Source organism: Sinohyriopsis cumingii, chromosome 12 (genome assembly GCF_028554795.1).
Source record: "Sinohyriopsis cumingii isolate HCF-2022 chromosome 12, ASM2855479v2, whole genome shotgun sequence".
NCBI classification, from domain to species: Eukaryota; Metazoa; Mollusca; class Bivalvia; order Unionida; family Unionidae; genus Sinohyriopsis; species Sinohyriopsis cumingii.
In genome coordinates, this window is record NC_142972.1 from 17,587,902 (window position 1) to 17,604,514 (window position 16,613).

Genomic DNA, 16,613 nt, shown 5'->3' on the forward strand with positions numbered 1-16,613 from the left:
CACCAGTGGAAAACATGTAATTGAAAACATAAACGCGTTTACAATAAAAATGTCGTATAATGTTATCGGTGTAGAGTTGACCGATGGTCAAGTCAAGAAATTACGATCAAAGTCGGCTAAACAATGTGGAACCACAATAACGTTAAAGCCGTCACAGATGGCAGGTGGTAATCATAAGATATCGTTGACGGCGCGTCAAATAAAACATTTCAACGATGCGATGAAGAATAAAAAGGGTGTTCAAATAGATTTTTCGGCCGCAGCGATTAAAAACATGGAAAAGACCGGTGGGATATTTCCGCTGTTAGCTGCGATTCCAGCGTTGATTGCCGCGGCGGCCCCAGCAGTGGCGAAGGTGGCGGCGTTAGGAGCCGTTGGTACCGCGGCGGGAATGGCATTGAAGAAGGCAACCGGGAAAGGCTATAAAAAAAAACGACCCGTAGCCGGAAAGGGTCTAAGACTACCGGGAACCCCGTATTCATGGTACTCGGGGAAGGGTCTAAGACTACCGGGAACCGTTTAATGACTCCTATGTCTAATTTTGATTTAATAGATGCCGCAAACGCGTTAGCGATAAAAAACTTCAGAGGTGTTTTCATGAGGGATCAATTACCGACAAAACCAAGGAATATTGAAACCGGTATAATTAACCTCGATAAATCCTCCGGAGCGGGGACTCATTGGGTTGCATATGCAATTGATCCGCGTGCGATCGTCTATTTTGATTCATACGGGTTAGCCCCGCCAAACGAGTTCATGCGGTATATCCGGGCGTGTTCAGTCCCAGTTTTTTATTCCACGCTGCCAACACAACAATTAAGTGACCCACCGATATGCGGCCGTGAGGTATTGAACATACTCGCGGCGATTTCATCATCGCGGAAACCACCTCATGTGGTTGTAAATGAATACACTAGTGGGGTCGTAGAGGCCCGGCGGGTTAATTAAAAACACTGGTTTTTTTTACAATAATAATGATTGATATCTGGGGATGACCGGTTTCGGTGCTGAAAAAACCCACGGAAACGCTCGCCACCGATGACATAAAAAAACTAATCGAGGATGAAATCGCTGATACGTTAAATTTAACCAGTGTTGACCCGGGCGAAATAGTTGTATTTCAAGACCGCCAGGGTAAACTGAAATCCAGTAATGTGTCGCTGAATGACGTTTTAACATGAAATAATGATGCTGCCGAGAACACCATCGCGTTGTATACCGATGACGGACGACTTAAATCAGGTGAATCCATCTTGACGATAAATGGAAAAATAAGTACACTGGGCGACAATTATATATCCGTGTCGGATTCGTTAAAAAATTTGTATGATAAATTTAACGCGCAAGCAAATCAGTTCGAGGGGATACAAAAGTCTGTCACCGGTATACAACTCACTACTGCTAGTTTTTTTGGAACCCCGACGGTAACCGAACCGAATCTTGTAGGGATAAAAAATACTATTTCGGAGTTTACAACGCTGTCGGGCCAATTTTACACGTTACGAAAAATTTTTAACAGGGCTGATAACACCATTGATAAATTCTTTGGTAAAAAAAATACCAGACTGGAAGAAATTACAATAACTATAAATGATATCACTGCGTATGGACAGGAAATAGAAACAATCAAAACTAATGTTGAAGCGAACAAAAGGAGTGTAGACGCGTATAGAGGGGAAATAAGAACAATCAAAATTGATGTTTCAGCGAACAAAGGGAATATAGACGCGCATGGACGGATAATAGAAACAATCTTCGTTAGTGTTTCATCGATCACAAATAATGTAGACGCGCATACAGGGGAAATAGTAACAATCAAAACAGATGTTGCAGCGATTAAAGACAGACTACCGGAAATGACAAAAATAAAAATCCCTCATGAAAACACCATCAACACAGTATACACGATTCATCATGGATCATTCGCTTGGACTCCTACACAGAATACAGTAGAAATCACCGCAACTGTTAAGGGTATTTATCGATTGACACTGGTTTCAATGATGCAGTTTAATATATTATCGTCGAGTTCATCCGGGTTTAACAATACAATATCAACAATTATAGACAAGGACGCAGCTGAACTGTTTACAATTTATGCCGTTGATAGACATTTAACCGGGGCAAACATTACATGGTATGTGGAATTTGTAGCAGATCTAAGTAATTAAAAATACTAGCTCTTTTAAAATAAAAATGACCACCAAGGTAATTGAATCAGAGGTATCACCGACGTCACATCAATATCGATTCAATACCGTAAAAGAATTCTCCGCGAATTTGAAAACGCTTTCCGAACAATACCGTATAAAAATAAAAAAATACCATCGAAAAATAACCACCATCGACGTGGCCGTGTACTCGGTGTCGGGTATAGTAGCCGGTACCGGTGTTATTTTATCCACGGTAACCATGATAGCCCCGATCGCTGTTCCAATCGCTATCTCTGCGGCGACAACAATTGCTGGAGTCGCCAACGCAATCACTAGAAAGATATCATCGTGTTCTCAAAAAAAACTCAACGAGTATACAGTAAAACATCAAATAGTATCCGACGCGTACTCGAAATTATCCGGGTTGATCTCGTTGGCGATAGATAATTCGTTTATATCCGATGATGAATTCTCCACGATGGTCCAGTTGTATGACTCCGCGATGTCAAAAATCGAGGATTTTCAACTGGAAGCTGGAAACCACGTGGCTGAAACAACTTCAATGGGCTTAAAACATCCTCCTGAAAACAAGCAGGTTGTTAATATTCGGTGTTGAAATTAAACACTAGAAACGACGAATAATAATAATGTCGCTGAACCCCGAAGGGTTGCAATTGCTTCAACGGATCGCGGAGAACACCACTCCGGTACAAACAAATATGATATCGATAACATCAACGAAGCCAGAATTCAGTGTAAACTTCCCATCACCGGTTCCAGTGAAGGAAATAGCGCTGGCAAAATTGCGAGTATATCACAGTTGGCCTAATATCCGAGCGGAAGCATTTAACGGACAACAACCTAATAACTCGCTGGTTTTTGCATGGACAAATAAACCCGATGGGACCCCAGACTGGAATGAGGTTACAATACCAACTGGGTCATACCAAGTAGAACAAATCAATAAAGAATTTCAACGCAGGATAAAATCGATCACAGGAAAAGAATCAAAAATCGATATTACGGTTCATGAACCGACGTTATCGTCGACGATTGAAATAAGCACACCGGGGTATATGGTTGATATTTATAACAGTTCAATAAGAACCATACTAGGTTGGCCCGAGAATCCACCTAATGAAATCCCCGCGGATTTGCACACGAATGCGCAATCGTATCATGAAATTATTCCCAGTTATCGAGATAATTTGTCTATTATAAAAAGCACGTTATTACCCAGTTGGTTTTTATTTCAAAACAGGAATATCATGCAGTGGTTTTTTCAGTATAAGGAAACTCCTGAATCGTTCACCAGACTCACAGTTATTTTAAATGATATCACTAATGCTTTTATCGAGATTAATCATTATTGCCAATTGCAACTAGAACAACTACGGAAAACAAAAGCACGAAAACACGTTGAGGTGTTAAATCAACTTATATCAGACATGGAATATATCAATGAACGAATCGTTAAAATGATATCCGATAACAGCGATGGTAATAAACAAAAATTCCTAACCGAGTATATCACAGAAGCCGATTTACCCGATTTCAAGTTTCCAGAATACAACGCGCCAGAACTAAGAAAGTCTCTTAATGATTTTCTCGGTCCATCAACTATTCTCAAACACGATAACGGAGATGGTGGTAGGCATATTGCTCCATACAACGTAAATATCGCATCGGTGATAGCAATCAATCTAGTGTGCGATGTTATCGAAGGGAGTTACCAGGTAGATACCAAGCAATCAAATCAAGCTCAACAGGGGTATATTCTTTATTCATTTTCACCAACAGCCCCTCCCGGATTCTTAATCGTTGAGAGCCCGATTAATCCGGTCTATATGCGATGCCATAATCAGTTTTTAACAAGAATTAATTTTAGACTTACCAATCAGTCAAATAACCTAATTGATCTACAAGAGGAGGAGTTAGTGGTTACTCTATTTGTGAGATCATTGTAAATAACCACTTAGCAGCAGGGGGGGAAATGACATCGACGCGGTTGTCGCTGTGTTTACCGGACGCTGACAAAACTGGGATCGGCTCGCAGAAAATGTATTAAACCAAATGACGTCACCGTCGTGTAGGATGGACCGTCGTCGTTTTTTTTTTTACCAGCGCTGACTACACCGGATCCGCTGAGTGCAGAAAGTAATAATTAAGCAAAATAACGATTGGACAAAATGTCCGATTCGCCCCCCCTGCTGCTCCTTCAGTTTGGGATTTCTTAAGGACTTTTACTGAATTTGATTCAGGAGTTTAAATTTTAGGACTTGTGTCTGTATCAATTGGATTATTTTGGGATTTAATTTGCAGTACCTTAAGTTTTTTTCCTCATTTTCACTTCGTATTCTAGGGAAATAAATTATTTGTTAAATATTACAAAGCTTGTTGTCTTTCACTCTTTTCTGATACTTATTTTAAGAGCATATACTCGTAACAATTTAAATTCATGCACTGGGAAAAAAGTTACTGTAAATCACTTTGAATTTGTGCTGTACCAATTTTCTTATTTTTCATGGGCAAACTAGATAATGATATTAAAGACAATGAAATGTGACATGACAAAGAAGCCCTCATTTGTTTTAATACCAACTATATTTATAAAACTGAGAATATATACATATAAAGGGTTCAGGAACAATGCTCCCAAGCACTCATGAAAGTGGGGCAACAGTTACTTACCCATGTCCTCATTATACTCAACACAGAACACCTCTCCATTACACTCCTTACTCTTTTACTAAAGAACCCAGTGTTCTGATACTAAACTGAGTCAAAGCCATGACAATAATCTGCTCTAATACATAGCTCCTTAGATCAACATAACTACAGACAAGGTATGTAGCTTGAGATATTGCAGTTCAATACAGACCTTGTTTTCTTAGCTGCGTTCACATTTACAAATCTTTTAGTAATGAGTTTCCTTTACAATGAGCTTTCTTTGTGAGTTAGATATGGGAGAAGCAAAGAAATAGAATTTTATGACTTTCATCTTCTGCTTCTGAGATAGTGTTGCTCTTACCCCAGATGACCAGTATTATCAAAACTGCTTTAGTAATACATTGTTTCACCAAAGTAAAGATGGCAGCGATATTTATATAAGGATGAAATTACTTTCCATGAGAAAAGAAAAACAATAACTTGCACTTGAAAGAATAATTCCAAACACTTCAATTTCCACCAACTTGCATAATAAATAATCTATTTTGGTCAAACCTCCATTCCAGAAAGCTACACACAGGTGCCATAAAAAATTAAATTTATGATTGGCAAAAAGAAATGGAACATTTTTAGGTTATTACCGTAGCTAGATTTTGACCAAATAGCTGTTGTCTCAATATTATCTGCTTTATAAATAAAGTACAACAACATGCATTGTGTGTCAGTTGGTGGGAACTGGCTGAGACATTTCAAATGTCAGTTGGCAACATTTTACTTACATGTCATTACATGCTTATAAAAATAAATGCTGACATCTTCCCTTTGGCATTACAATGCATCAATATGGCATTACAATGCACCAATAAAGCATCAGATTAAAAATTACCAAAATTATGACATTCTCTTAACTTCTAAAAGGTCTGACTGATAAAGATGTTATGGCTCAATGAAAGCAAATCTTTCTCTACATCAAAATGATGTCTAAATTACTGAAACATTTCACTATAAATACAAACACCATTAATGAATCACTATAAATACAAACACCATTAAGAGATCACTATAAATACAAACACCATTAATAAATCACTATAAATACAAACACCATTAATAAATCACTATAAATACAAACACCATTAATAAATCACTATATATACAAACACCATTAATAAATCACTATAAATACAAACACCATTAATGAATCACTATAAATACAAACACCATTAATAAATCACTATAAATACAAATACCATTAATAAATCACAATAAATACAAACACCATTAATAAATCACTATAAATACAAACACCATTAATAAATCACTATAAATACAAACACCATTAATAAATCAAAGGCTTAATGTTAATCTGCAACATAATATTTACTCATTTTTAACATAAAGCTTTCATCAGGTACCTTTTGAAAATTGTGCATGCAAAGCATGTCAAGTATTCATTTTTGCTTAATATCTTATCATCCTTTATGACAAATCCACAAAATTAAGTACTCACAAATATATTTTTTTCAAACAAAACAATGAAATTAAATTTAAAGTGATTCAAAGTTTATTGTTTCAATAGAAACTTAAATATCTCTTGCATCTTTGAGTTTGGTTTTTAACATAACATGACATCCATCTTGTTCACAGAAATCTGTACCTAAGAAAAATATGGATTGCCCCCCTCAGTATTTTACAAATTTGATATCACATTACATAACATTTTAACTAATGTATCACCTTGGCATGTAAACAGATGAAGCAGTTTCTGTTGAGAAATCTTGAACCCATTTCTCAAGCTCCTCTGATAGCTGACTCTGTTCTCTCGTCAAGATGGTGTTAACTGTCAGAAAATGTTTCTCAAGACGATTGATGAGAGGAATTGGGAACTTCTTATACACTACATCCTTTTCAGCTACCACAATCAATCTTGAAGAAAAAAGTGGGAATGAAAATTGTTGCTAACATTATGTACAATTAATCATGTCTCAATTAAGTAATCTTCAAGTTGTAGAAATGATTATTAATAAGTGGAAACACAAAACTATCAGAAATGATTATTAATAAGTGGAAACACAAAACTATCAGAAATGATTATTAATAAGTGGAAACACAAAACTATCAGAAATGATTATTAATAAGTGGAAACACAAAACTATCAGAAATGATTATTAATAAGTGGAAACACAAAACAATCAGAAATGATTATTAATAAGTGGAAACATAAAAACTATCAGAAAAGGCTATACATAACTAAAATGTGTTAATCTTCCAAGCGATTAGCGAATAAATATAAAAAACATACATATGAGAAGTTATCAGATAATCTAATATGGATCTATTCAAAGAAAGATTGAATGACATATAAACATGACCATCATGTTTTAAATAATCTGACATGTACAACTGGATCGCATAATAAATGTAAAATGGTGCTTACAAATGGTTTTTATGGGTAAACAACTTAGAAAGATGTAGAGATAAAACTGTGTTCTAGAATCACACAGCCAAATACAATCCAATAAAAGGTTAATATGGAGATTACAGAAGTTTTATGATTACAATTTTTTTATCTTCCGTCAAGAAAAATAAATTGGGGAAAGAAAGGAACCACTCAAATTTAGTCCAAAATCAATACGGAAAACTAAATGGTAGCATAAAATGTGCTATTACTGATTAGTTTTGCTTATTTCATGAAAATACAGCAGTTATCTATATAATTTTGGATGATAGTTTACTTATACTATTTTTGTAAAAAGATATAGGATCATGCCATTGGCTCACATGGCCTTTGGCTAGAAGCATCACAATAGGCCAAATAAGACTTGACACTGATCAACTGGCTGACTAATAGCTGAATACAAACCTAGAGTGGCTGACCAAGAAATCTAAGTTAGAAGGATATTAAATGAAGATTTCTTCAAACTGTGTAAGATTATAAATAAAAGGCTCTTTAAGTTTTCTCCATTTTTGAAATGGTCATCAATGTTTGACAAATAAACAAAACAATTATCTGTACATGAAACTGAAGCATATATATTGACTTGTGACCTTGACCTAACAAAATAAAGCAAGTTTCATTGCTTAATATGAAGGAGCTCAAATACTATAGGATGGAGAAGATGCATAAAGGAAAACTTTAAAACATATATTGTCCAATGTGGTAAATGAGACAACTGTTGAATGATAACATACAAGTATAACCAAATTTCATTCCTTAAGCTGTAAAGGCTCTAATGATACAGACCTGAAAGAACAAAATTGAGATGCTAAACTTCAAATAAGTGAACTGTGACTTTTACTTTGATGACTGAACAACCAATACAGTACACAACTCACCTTTAAAGATGCTACATAGTAAATTAGTTTCATCTCTTAATTTCTAACAGCTCTTAAGTTATAAATGAAAATATAGTGTGATGAAAGTGTGACAGTAAAGTCTTTAAACAACTGGGAAAGCATAGGAGCCAAATGTCCTCTGACTGATATCTTAAGTTAGCAAATGGTCATTGAGTTCAGCTGGTGACCGTGTGTGGCAAATATTTCCATTTTGGGGATTTCTACTGCTAATGATGAATATAAAAATTTTAATTGCTTAATCTCTCATGCCTTAAATGTTAAAGAGTGAAAATTAAGTGTGATTTTTGTCTGACATGGTCCAGCAGTTTTGAAGAGAAATGTCACTTGAAGGTTTTTTGCACATATTAGTTATATGGTCAGGTACAGTGTGACCCTATTATAACATGGTGGTTGAGGTCCATAGAACCGTACTGTGTTATAGTCTGAACTGTGTTATAACCAACCAAGTCAGTTAGCTGACAAAAATGATGCATGTACCTAAAATAACAGCAGGGGGTGTAATAAAAGCAGGTGCAAAAATGTGCTTTTGATTAAATGAAAAAATAGTCTGAAATACACCTGTATATTAAAAACTTACATTTATATAGTACAATCCATAATCTCATGTACATGTATATAAAAAGTCCATGAATCTGAGTATAGATCACTTTATAAAATTCATTTATCACATCCTGTTAGAAAACACAAATAACACACACTTAAAAAAGGTCCAACTGTCACTATGATATTACTGCCAGTAGCACATGGCTTTAGTTGTTTAGATGATAAATGTACATGTACTTAAACTGGCCTAGATTTTGGTCACCTGAAGACAGCTATCATCTTGCTGAGGCTACCCAGGTAGATGAGGTTATTCATAGGGAAATGAAAATATAAACAATTAAAAAAATTAAACATCTTTGCAAGGTACCCCATTTTCAGTTAACTTGACAGCCAGATATCCATGGTTTCAAAAGATTGGAAATTTAATTTTTGTTTTATGTTGCCATTGGTAGTGATCATTAGATAAATGTTTTTCCTGCAAAAAGAAAACTTTCACAGCATAATAAACGTGTTCAAGTGAGTTTGGAAAATTCAACAATCTTCAGATTCCATTGCTTTTATTTAAGTTTGGTGCTGACTTCCTTCGATGAAAGGTGCTTTGTTTTTATGGAAGACTGTTACAATAGTAGCCTTGCTTTAGATGAAAGGTGCATATGTTACTGCAGTCACCACTAAAGAACAGGTTTGAAAGACCAAACAAATGTCGATTTCTTATTGTGGTTGCCACATAACTGATTAAGACTGAATTTTCTTGCTTTGTATACATACAGAGCGATCAGTGCTTCAAAGATAATCAGTTTTCTCTAAAGGTTCAGCAAAACTATTTTTTCTGTGCACATTTTTAAATAAAAGGAATTAGCTATAGTTTGGTCAATTGTAGTTGTTACTGTTCCTGCCTTCAAAGGTTAGTTGATTATAGCTAGTCCTGTTAGCATGACTACTGGATAGACTAACAAGTAGATGTCTGGTATTTCTTTGTTTTTTTGACATTTCTGGCATCAGTGTGATGATGCTGCTTTCCATGCATGTTTCAGAAATTTGAAAACGGTCAACTGACAATGGAGACACAAGTGTTCTGTTCTGACAGGGATTACAACAGAAAATGTGAGCATGCGAAGGTCAGTCTAAATAAATATTTTAATTACTAGTGAGCGTCCAATAATCCAACACTATTTTGTCCAAAAGATCCATTCTAGGATAGTGCCTCATCTGGTTGATTTTTGCTACCAGAAACATCAACAACAACATAATGCAATTTAATTCCAAGAATAAGTTTTGTACATCAAAATGTAGACTGAGGATAATTCTTACTGCCCTTGTCTAAAGTTTGTTTATTGTTTCAATACTGGCATCAGCTGTATTTCTCCAGATTGTGCAGCAGTCGGCAAAAGAGGAAGAATGAATGCAATGCAAAATATTTTCTGATAGCTAAGTGGCAGATACGTTTTTTATTCTCTGTAAAAGATACATTTTTAAATTACAAGATAACAAATGTGTATCACTTGCTTACATCTGTCGGGATATTTATCAACATGAACTCACAATATTTTTGTGTCAACATTTGCAATTAGATTATTTTCAACCTACAGATGAAGATTTGGGTTTCTTCACTGATAATCTTTGTCATGTAGCAATACTGTCTTGTTTTTTTTTTCCCTGCAATTTTTTTGTCTCAAAATTTTTAATTAAATTATTTAAACATACAGATGAGGATTTGGATTTCTGTTCACTGACAATCTTTGTCTATTTTCAAGCAACACTGCCTTGGTATTTTTTAGGAAATTGCTAAATATATTTTTCACTGAGCACCAATATTCATCTTGATAGAAATCTTTACATTTGTTTCTTTAAAGTTTAAAATCTAGAAGTTATACATATCCAAAGTAGAATTATCTGCATACAGATCGGTGTTTGAATGTTGAACATACAGGGGCATGTCATTTATAAAAAATATGAATAATAAAAGCCCTAAAAATAGACCCATGTGAAACTTTTTTGTTCATGGACATCATCTCTGATTTAATGCCATCAACAACAACTTGTTATTCCGGAAAAGATGTTGATAATGGCTTTTCTGACTGGTTGCTATGGAAACCACATTCTTGCTAGGCAAACAATCCCAAACATAATTCTGGTAGTTTGTGTCCTATGAAAGATTAATATCAAGTTTGATCATAATAGGCTTAGTCATTCTGTAGAAGAGGCTGAAAACAGGTTTTCCAAATGGCTGCTGAGGAATTGTACCACTGTTAGATAAGCCATACAGAGTACAATTCTGATAATGCCTGTCCTTCCTACCAAGTCTGTCATATGATTGTTATAGAAGCCACACTGCTACCAGTAAAACAATCAAACATAAAATTCTAATTGAGCAACTCTTTTGAAACATTCCTATCAAGCTTGATCCACAATGATGAAGTTGAAAATAGGTTGCTATGGAAGCCACATTGTTGCTTAACCACTCCTGACAGAACTTCAGTAGATTTTGTCCTAAGAAACATTTGTACTAAGTAAAAAAACTAGTTTTGCTGTTCTGGACAAAATGTTAAAAATAGATTTTCACCTAGTTACTAAGGAAGTCACACCACTGCTAGAGGAGCTACCCTGTAGATTTTCACCTAGTTGCCAAGGAAGCCAAACCACTGCTTGGGGAGCTACCCTGAACAAAATTTTGACATCATATCCTGATAAACATATATCTTAAGTTCGATCCAAATTGGGCAAGCAGTTTTTGCCAAGATGAAAAGAGTAAATGTCAATGGATAGACGTATGGATGACAAATGCACAATAGATACAGAATCATGCCACAAGCTCACAATAACCCTTCTCTGGGTAACAATTAACATTTCTCCATTGCTATGAACTTTGCATTTAAATTCTTAAATATATGAATTGAAAAAGAGTCTGAAAGGTGGTACCTGAATTTCTTGTGCACCCTGCACTTCACTCTATGAGTTCCCAGTCCAAGATCCACATATCTCTCTCCTCCAAAATTAACATAGTACTGGAAAAGCAATATTAAATAAATTCAACACAAACAAATAAAAGTATAGTTTGAAATATATAACTGATATGAAAACAAAAACTCGTTATGCAATTATAATCATTCAGTGTCACAAACAAATCAGACTTCAAGTTCAAGACGAATATGTACCAAATAACCTGTATCAATCAGTTATGTAGTTTAAATGTTTTTCATGTTAAACACCTGCATAAATGCGAATACTATTGGACATCTGTATTTCTACACCTTACCATTGGCTGAGATAGGACCAGATCAAGTAAATTCTATGAATATTTTGTCCCTGCCTAATGTGGTGAGGTCTGCAACAGCATACAATAATGAAATCAGATGATGTTCTTTGTGACAGACTTGTAGAGTTACTCTTCAGACATGGAAAGTAATAAAGCTCATGTGTGATAGAAAACTTAACATACAGAACGATGACATTTATTTTGAACACAGGACTCCAAATGTAGTAAAGAACACAATACATCTTTTATTTTTGATGCATATGGGTATCCCAAATCTCATATGGCTTTAGAGCTACAGAGCAGAAAGTGTGATAAAGCTTTAAAATATGGATATATGACCTTGACCTTAAATAGAGGGCTCCCAGTGTGGTACAAGACATATTCTCTGATGAGGAGGAAGTATACCACATTCTATCCCTTACTATCAAAGCTTATCAGCAGGAAAGAAAATGTCACTTAAAAGTGAAATATGCACATAGCCTTGCCATTAAAGATAAGACCCCCAATTTGTATTCAACAAACCATACAAGGATGACTTATCAGCATATCAAGTTTCATCTCTTAATTTCAGCCAGCTTTTGTGTTATAGTGAAGAAAGGAGAGTATGGCATAAAACTTAAAGTATGGACCCATAACCTTGATCTGGAAGACATCCTTAAATGTGGTACATGACACAATAAAGTTGAAAATAAAGTGTGAAAAATGGATTGAAGTTTGAATAATAAATTACCCAATTTTTGTCAAAGGTGAGGGCCAACAGAAGAAATGCACTAAAAATGTGTAAAACTATTTTTTCTTCTTAATGTTCTAAAATTCACATTTTATATATATTTTTATATTTTGTCACAAATGTAGCATTTATATCACTGAAATGGTGTATTTGTTTTCTGTCATGTTTGACACTGTAATTTAATTAACAACTCACCTGGTTGAGAGCATCATAGAGACTTTCATACAAATTTTCCAGATTCAGCAACACCACTGTGTTACCTGTCTCCATACACACCTTGATGCGGTTAATGTTCCTACACACCTGTAATGTACAATAAATATGTGCACACATACAACTGAAGCAAGATACATTAACTCAGAACTCTTGCACCCATGTTAGTACTAAATGATAATTGGAAAAGGCCCATATTTGCTCCAATCAATAACAGAACAAGTTTATCCATGTGGGTTTGACATGGGTCTTGCCACTGAAATCCACCTAAAAGCCAATTGCAAAAAGACTTGGCCAAGAACCTGGTTTAGTATGATGCTTTCTGAAATTTGAAGTTTTTTCTATTTTTAGTGAAGGCTGTCCATATGGATGACAGATAATAATAATAATAATAGTGTGAGGACTTTGTATAGCACCTAATCTTTAGAAGCTCGAAGTGCTTTACAACTTCAGACAACACCTATAAGATAAAAAACATATATAATGATATGATGATATGATTACAAAAACAAACACCATAAAATTAGAAAACAAAAAATATGCTGAGAATAATTAAGGTAGAACACATTATTAGGTCTTTAAGTTTGTTCTTGCAGTCAAAATAAGTGAGTTTTGAGAGTACTCTTGAATGGGATCACTGTGTCTTTTTGTCTAAGTTCAGTGGGTAATTCATTCCACGTTGCTGGGCCCTGGTATGCAAAAGAACGCTGTCCATATGACATTCTTTTCATAGTGGAAATAATGAGTATACGATTATTGGAAGAGGAGCGTATCTTTCTGGTGTGTACACAATGGTGAGGTCGGATAGGTATGTTGGACTAGAGTCCATCAGTGAAACGTAGCACAGAGAACAAATTTTGTGTTTGATTCTGGATCGAATGGTCAGCCAGTGTAGGGTACAGAGCAGCGGGGAGGTGTGCTCTGATTGTGGTACTCTAAGTATGATCCAAGCAGCTGTGTTTTGAACTTTCTGAAGTTTCTGGAATAGATATTGAGTTGAACCAGACAGAATTGAGTTACAATAGTCCAGTCTTGAAAGTACTAGTGAACACACAAGTGTTTTAGTGGCAAAAACTGAAAGATATTTACAAATGGAGCTGATGTGTCTCAGCTCAAGATATGTAGCCTTGCATATGTTCATGACATGTTGGTGCAATGTGAGAGTACTGTCCAGAGTAACTCTACACCTTGGATGGTAGCATCAACTTCAGTTGGGTGGCTAGATTTGTCTATTTGGGTGTCATCAGCGTACAATTGACGAGACACTGGATGATGATCTATGACACTTGAGAGCGGCTGAGTGTATATAATGAAGAGAACAGATCCAAGAACAGACCCCTGTGGAAAGCCACAACATAGATCAACTGGGCTGGAGTGTATTCCATTTGCAGACACAGATTGTGTCCTGTTGACCAAGTAGGACTTGAACCACAGTAAGGCTGTATCATGAATGCCAAATACATGCTGGAGACAGTGAAGTAATATATCATGGTCTATTGTGTCAAATGCCGCAGACAAATCAAAAAGGGTGAGGACTGTAATCCACGTGATCCATACCAATATGAGATTCCTTTATGCCAGGATCCTTTGTGAAATTTGGTCAATTGCTGTTCAGAAATTCTTTGTAGAAAATGTTGCATAAAGTTAGTTATTTTTACTTTTAGTAATTGTAGACATACATGATGACACATTGGTCACATTTTGTAAAACCAGACATACATGATGACACATTGGTCACATATTGTATAACCAGACATACATGATGACACATTGGTCACATGTTGTATAACCAGACATACATGATGACACATTGGTCACATTTTGTAAAACCAGACATATATGATGACACATTGGTCACATATTGTATTACCAGACATACATGATGACACATTGGTCACATATTGTATAACCAGACATACATGATGACACATTGGTCACATATTGTATAACCAGACATACATGATGGCACATTGGTCACATTTTGTATAACCAGACATACATGATGATACATTGGTCACATTTTGTATAACCAGACATACATGATGACACATTGGTCACATTTTGTATAACCAGACATACAAGATGGCACATTGGTCACATTTTGTATAACCAGACATACATAACGACACATTGGTCACATTTTGTAAAACCAGACATACATGAAGGCACATTGGTCACATTTTGTAAAACCAGACATGCATGATGGCACATTGGTCACATTTTGTAAAACGAGGAACGTTTTCATGCCAGAAAGTGTTCTGTGTCAACTGGGTAAAATTCCATTCTTCAGTTTATAAGAACATTAAGGTTTTTCCATTTTTTGTAACATCCATATTGGACATAAAGTCAACATCATGTTATAAGTTTAAGGCTTTCATGTGATGATGTGTTCTGTCACATTATGCCAAATTTGTGCAACAGGTTTTGAACAAGAGTTGTTTAAAGATTTTTATATTTTTTAAAATGGCAAATATATCTGATGGCAGAGTGGCATTAATTTGCTTCAAAGTTTTTTTTCTCTGTCTTTTGTGACAGCAGACATACATGAGAGCTGACAAGCATATAAACCTGAAAAAGTGATTATTCTGAGTGAGAAAAAAAACGGAATGGAAAGTGAATCAAGAATGCATAGAAAATTAATGAAGAATGAATGCAAACAGAATGAAGAATGAATGCAAACAGAATGTAGAATGAATGCAAACAGAATGAAGAATGAATGCAAACAGAATGTAGAATGAATGCAAACAGAATGTAGAATGAATGCAAACAGAATGAAGAATGAATGAATGTAGAATGAATGCAAACAGAATGAAGAATGAATGCAAACAGAATGAAGAATGAATGCAAACAGAATGAAGAATGAATGCAAACAGAATGTAGAATGAATGCAAACAGAATGAAGAATGAATGCAAACAGAATGTAGAATGAATGCAAACAGAATGAAGAATGAATGCAAACAGAATGTAGAATGAATGTAAACAGAATGTAGAATGAATGCAAACAGAATGAAGAATGAATGCAAACAGAATGAAGAATGAATGCAAACAGAATGTAGAATGAATGCAAACAGAATGAAGAATGAATGCAAACAGAATGTAGAATGAATGCAAACAGAATGTAGAATGAATGCAAACAGAATGAAGAATGAATGCAAACAGAATGAAGAATGAATGCAAACAGAATGTAGAATGAATGCAAACAGAATGTAGAATGAATGCAAACAGAATGAAGAATGAATGCAAACAGAATGAAGAATGAATGCAAACAGAATGTAGAATGAATGCAAACAGAATGTAGAATGAATGCAAACAGAATGAAGAATGAATGCAAACAGAATGAAGAATGAATGCAAACAGAATGAAGAATGAATGCAAACAGAATGTAGAATGAATGTAGAATGAATGCAAACAGAATGAAGAATGAATGCAAACAGAATGAAGAATGAATGCAAACAGAATGAAGAATGAATGCAAACAGAATGTAGAATGAGTGCAAACAGAATGTAGAATGAATGCAAACAGAATGTAGAATGAATGCAAACAGAATGAAGAATGAATGCAAACAGAATGTAGAATGAATGCAAACAGAATGTAGAATGAATGCAAACAGAATGAAGAATGAATGCAAACAGGCAGCACAAATTCAGAATGGTCCATGATAAATGAAAATGGAATGAAACATGAATGCAAT

The 16,613-nt window shown here is 35.1% G+C and overlaps 1 protein-coding gene across 1 annotated transcript in view; it reads right to left on the reverse strand.

The window, feature by feature from the left end:
- The window catches only part of LOC149786038 (E3 ubiquitin-protein ligase rnf213-alpha-like), a 269,011-nt gene that overhangs the window by 133,811 nt on the left and 118,587 nt on the right, over nt 1-16,613 (reverse strand). Inside the window, exons 35-37 of the mRNA XM_089978107.1 lie at nt 12,905-13,012; nt 11,643-11,728; nt 6,561-6,749 (exon numbers count right to left, since the gene is read on the reverse strand). Of these exons, the coding sequence (XP_089834233.1) occupies nt 6,561-6,749; nt 11,643-11,728; nt 12,905-13,012 (383 nt within the window). The remainder of the gene's footprint in view (nt 1-6,560; nt 6,750-11,642; nt 11,729-12,904; nt 13,013-16,613) is intronic.